We start from the raw sequence: 5,815 nt of genomic DNA on the forward strand, positions 1-5,815 counted from the left end.
TGGGAATATTTTCCATTCAGGGGTGATATATGTATGTCTGTAGTACATGTTTCTGTAACCTACATCTCCCCCCCCCCCCCCCCACACACACACACACACACATTGCCCCATATGGTTACAAACAGCAGCGTCACCCTCCTAGATAATATATAACCAAACGATTCTTGTGGCATGTTGCTTTGTAATTAACAGAACACTCCGCCTCAAACAAACCAGTCGTAAATTATCAAATGGTGTGTTATTTGCACTGAATTACAGAGTGAGATCTTTTTGTCGTCGCCAGACTTTGAGCTGACGTCTAATAATCATACAAACCAGCCTGTTGTAGATCATAATATAGTAAACTTATCTGCTACCCAAAATAGTTGCAAACTTTTGCCTTGTTCATCAGGCATCTGGCACGGAATTCTCGAAGGTATCGGTGTGCTGGCAGTCATCACCAACGCCTTTGTCATCGCCATAACATCAGACTACATCCCCCGCTTTGTTTACGCCTTCAAATACGGTCCCTGTGTGGACAAGGGGTACAGACACGAGAAGTATGTAACTAAGCATGCTAGCATGTGTAAACTTGACATGTATCAGGTGGAATGGCTTGTGTCTGACGTTTTCTTTCACCTTCAGGTGTTTGCGAGGATACGTGAACAGCAGCCTATCTGTGTTTGACATGAGTGACCTGAAGAACAGCAGCCAGTCTGCTTACTGCAGGTACAGAGATTACAGAGCACCGCCCTGGAGCGCAGTGCCGTATGAATTCACCCTGCAGTTCTGGCACGTCTTGGCTGCCCGGTTGGCTTTCATCATTGTCTTTGAGGTCCGTCGGTTTTCACCAGTGTTGTTTTTTGCACTTTCAGGAGCATTGCTATGAGCCTTGTTAACCTTCAAAACGTGAATCATCTGCAAATTGTGAATTATCAGTAAACCATGAATTACAAAATGTGAATACTGAAAAAATATCTCCCAGAATGTGAACAGAGGTCTCGCAAAATGTGAATTTCTTCAAGATTTTGTGTATGTGCTTAGCCGAGGAGCCAATGGTGCGAACATCTGTGGGATTATGACTGCGCGCCTTTCACTTTCATTACACCACAGGGCTTCATGCCACCCCTCAACTCGCGTGTGGTGGGTGGGTGAACAGTCCAACGCTTGATGAATTCTGCTTCATGATTATAGGAAGGTCACTATGAACGCTTGGCCACCACAAGCCAGTTATCCCTGTGGTAACTTTTCTGACACCTCCTGCATAAATACCAAAAAGTCAGAACGATTGTGAGGCCCCACTTTCACGGTCTGTAGTCATACTCAAAATCAAGATCAAGCGAGCTTTTGCCCTTCTGCTCCACGGGAGGTTTCTGTCCTCCCTGAGCTCTCCATTTGACAGGTGTACCACCCCAGTCAAACTCCTCACCTGCCACTGTCCCCGGAGCGGGTCACACCCAGCAGGGCGCTTGACACCAGAAGTAAGAGCCTGCTCAGGGGTCACCTCACCAGCTGTAGTGAGCCCACCCCAAAAAAAAAAAAATATATATATATATATATTTGCGGAGATAGGGTTTGCGATCAAGATTTCCTCAAGTAATTGATCAGGTAACTGAAGTCCATAAACTACGTGAATTTAAAGAAAATATATATCAGGTATGATATTCATGTTTTGCATCTTATGTTTTGCAAGACCTGCGTTCACGTTTTGTGGGATATTTTATTCACGGTTTACAGCAAAATTATTGATGGTTCACGGATATTCATGTTAATGATTTTCATTAATGGTTTGTAGATAATTCAGGACTTGTAGCAGATTCACATTTTGGGGGTTAAGAGCCTGTTGTTTATGAAATGTACCCGATTTGTAATGTACAGTTGTAGGCAGGTTTACATACACCTTGGCTAAAAACTTTCAAACTTAATTTTCTCTTTCAAGACATTCTTTCAATTGTCTTACATCAAGACCAGGATCCAGATTTTCTATGACTTCTATGCGATTGATAAACATTACTTGTAAGTTACTCATAAGTCATTATATGTCCATTGATGCTGTCCATTGACTGGCTAAACAACTGAAAGCTGCAGTCCTCATGCGAACCGTTCAATTTGTTTCAAATATTAAAACCATTCACACACAGAGTAAATATAAAGTCTTAATCTTACCTGTTTGTTTCAGTTGGATTCACATCTGAAAAGGCTTTAGTTCCTTGTCGTCACTAAAGAAATGTAGCGTTTTTAAAGAAGCCCCTCTGTGTTTTGTCTGCTCCTGGTGCTTTTCTCAGCCTGAAACAGAGAGCACGATTTGTGCCACAACAAGAAAATTAGCTTATTTTAAAAGTTGAAAGAGTCACAGCGCCTCATTCATTCACGTCAGTGTTTCCCACAGGCATCACTCGACTCTTCAGCATTCTGCATGCGATGAAAATAAATACCATGATCCACCAAGACAAAAAAATTTGTAATTAAATTAAAAAATGTTATATTACTCTGTTTGGCCTCTGGGTGGAGGAGAGAGGCCGCGAGAAAGCATTTGTGCTCTCGATGATGTGCATGTCAACATCTACGTGCTCCGCCTGCCAGACAAAAGAGTTTGCCGGTGGTGGAAACACAAGCCAAGCCAGACTTAAGTGTTCTGACCCATACCATACTGTGCAGTACTGACTCGGATCGCTCGGTGGAAACGGGGCTATTGGCATACTTTGGCTAAATCGTCATGGTGTGACAGGACCCGTTACATACAGTCAAAGGTTCCCAGGTTAACTCTGAATTACGGCAATTGGTCATCCAGAAGCTTTTAAAAGTAATTCAATTTCTCAAATCATCTGGAGCCTTCTATGGTGTTCATCTTGATGTATGTGTGCTGGTGATACACTGAAAATATGATGCAGTCAATACAAATTGAAACACAGACATTGCTTGATTAAAAGGGAATATATGCAGCTGGAAAAATTAGGTTTGAAGGTTTTTAGCCAGGGTGTATTCTTTACACAGTAAATACTGACAGAGAAACTTTGTGACATAATAAAAGATGATCAGAAATTTTTTTTGTTACCTTTAGCACCTGGTTTTTGGAATCAAGTCCTTCATTGCATACCTCATTCCGGACATGCCCAAGGATCTCTGCGACCGTGTGAGGAGGGAAAAGTATCTAATGCAAGAGATGATGTACGAAGCCGAGCTGGAACACCTGCAGAAGGAGAGAAAGAAGAATGGAAGGCGTTATCACCACGAGTGGCCTTAGCTTTTTACCTCCGTGTCTCCACGTTACCACTCACAGCTGTCAACCCGCAAGCACAACCTCCCCACCTGCTTATTTATATGTTCTATCTTTAAGAGTGTAGCTTCACACCAAAGATGCCCTCTTCAGTTATTAGATCATAAACCCTCCAAGGAACATCTCTGGCTTCAGTCCGAGTCCTAACCTGGGCTGCCGCCGTGACCATCTGTTCCATGTCCACTGCTGGCATTCTTTGTTTCTGGCTATACATCATTCCATCAGTCCCACCTCGATTTCTCACCTACCTTCATATTGCAGGTTGCCCTTGGATCCGTGCTGTGGTGGTGGTGGTTGTGGTGGGGGGACTGCGCAATTGCAGTGTTTACTATGCAGATGAAGATGGTCACTTTGGCACCTGTCCTGCGTTCTCTCTGTGTGGCAGCTAGAGCTCCGCTTTGACTCTCCACTTTCCTGCAACTCCCAGCACAGTTGTATTTTTCCTCCCATGAGCATCAGCAAAGCCGCTATTACCCAGAAATGCTATCAGTTAATGTGGCAAAGCCTCTGCAGCACTTATCATTTGCTGTTGCAAAAGTGATTCATATGGCAACCAAGTACAGTGGATAATGTTCTTGCAAACTGACTATATATTGCTCTTGAAGCATGCTGACAAAAAAAAAAAAAAATACTTATTGTGGATGATGTGAACATAGATTCAATATATTTGACAAAGAATTCTCTATGAAATTACGGAACTTGCATGGTACTATTGTTTTGTAACTTTTTGATAGACAGTCTCTGACTGGCTCTGCCTGGTCCGTGTGTGTTTGTACTGTGTGAGCTGTTTATTTTTGTGCTACCGCTGAGCTTGACTGTGTAGATCTGAGGAAATGTGAACTCAGTGCAAATTGATTGTGCCTACAGTTGTGCACACCACAACGGTTTTATCACCAACATCACATGTGCCTGTTTGTGCTGCACTTGCTTTTTAAAAGCAAGAAATACTTTTCATTCCTGCATTCCGTTGTGCGATGTGCAGTAAACCCTCTGAACCCTGCTGCAAGTATTTGTTGGATGTGAGTCACGCCGCAGTACCTACTCGGGGCTCAGCTAATGCCTCTGAAATACATCGACAGTATGCACTGTAATGCGACTCCCATTATGAACAATCTGTACATGTGAAAGCCGGAACCGCAAATCCGCTCTTCCGTTATGTGCTGAGTCTGTTTTTCATTTGCCGTTGGACGCCCTGAAGCTGTTGAAGATTGGATCACTCCGACATACCTGTGGCTTAGATGTTCAGTTTGTGAAGAATATCACCGCACACTAAACAGTCAATACATTACTGTTCTTTATTAAGCACAAAGGTCTGACGACATTTCACAAATTAGATTGTGTTAATCAGACAGCTGGGAAAGTTGCCTGCATTGTGGTTGGTTTCAGTGCAATTCACTTTATTAACATAGCACCAAATTACAACATAGGTCGGCTCAAGGCGCTTCACAACGATAAGGTCTAACCTTACCAACCCCCCCCAAAGCAAGCACATCAGCAACGGTGGTAAGGAAAAACTCAGTTGGGTGTTTTTTTTTATTGTAGGAACAAACACTGATTTGAATATCCTGGATTAAAACAGCCAGATTTGGCCCATGAGAACTCAGGAAAACAGAAGGTGATGTCAGCTATAGGTCAGTCTCACATTAATTTGAATGCAATCAGTTCATGTTCCAGTCATAATGAAATCACAGAGTGTAAATGAAGGTGGATGGTACGAGCACAGCCTGAGTGTCTCTATCACCCCCTAGTAGCTGCTTGTAGAACATGACACTAAACCTGCCTCCCCCTCACACCAAATTTGAACCAAATGTATTAAGACAGAGACAGAAAAGACATTTTTTTTCTACCTAGTCATGACCTCATATTGTATGCAGATTTTCTTCCAAGGCTTAACCTTTTTTGAGAGTAGTGGGAATGTAGATGATTTCCACAGCGGTTGATAAGGCAGAACAGATGGTATTAAATGGGTGAGTTATTAGTGATTTTTATTTGTGATTAAATCAGACATTATATGGAGATGTGGGCATTCTAACAAATGTAATATTGGCTGCACACTCGTGCATCCTTCCACCCCGTCTTCAGGCAGAATTTCACGAAGAACGTCCAGGGCATTCCGATGCATGAGTATGGTCATTTTTGTGACACGTTTTTTTAATCTTACTATTTCTAACCCTAACCATAACCCTCACAGACTCCCCCCCCTCCCCCCGTGTGTCACCCCACATTTCATGCTCCTGTCACGAAATGAATTCATGCTCCCGTCACGAAAAGCAGCGCATTTTCGTAACTGCATCACGAACCACAGATTTCATTTTTGTAATGCCGTCACGAAATGGTGTGAGATTGGGTTGGGTAGTATCCCACATAACTCCATAGAAAATGACACTGTGAAAGCGCAGCCCAGTCTCTAGTTTTTTTTCTGTGCCCCGTCATGAAAAGTGCCCAATTTTCGTGACAGTTTTTTGCATTTTGCTATTTATAATCCTTGCCCTTCGTTTAACTCTAACCATAGCAACAGCATAGGTGTGTCCCCTCCCCTAAACCTGACCATAACCCCTG

General features: G+C 42.9%; 1 protein-coding gene across 1 annotated transcript in view; it reads left to right on the plus strand.

The window, feature by feature from the left end:
- ano3 (anoctamin 3) overlaps positions 1-5,083 on the plus strand; it is a 168,961-nt gene extending 163,878 nt beyond the window's left edge. Inside the window, exons 23-25 of the mRNA XM_034176176.1 lie at positions 392-539; positions 625-814; positions 3,041-5,083. Of these exons, the coding sequence (XP_034032067.1) occupies positions 392-539; positions 625-814; positions 3,041-3,223 (521 nt within the window). The 3' untranslated portion in view covers positions 3,224-5,083. The remainder of the gene's footprint in view (positions 1-391; positions 540-624; positions 815-3,040) is intronic.
- The last annotated feature ends 732 nt before the right edge of the window (positions 5,084-5,815 follow it).

The sequence above is a fragment of the Thalassophryne amazonica genome, chromosome 8, assembly GCF_902500255.1.
Source record: "Thalassophryne amazonica chromosome 8, fThaAma1.1, whole genome shotgun sequence".
NCBI lineage: Eukaryota > Metazoa > Chordata > Actinopteri > Batrachoidiformes > Batrachoididae > Thalassophryne > Thalassophryne amazonica.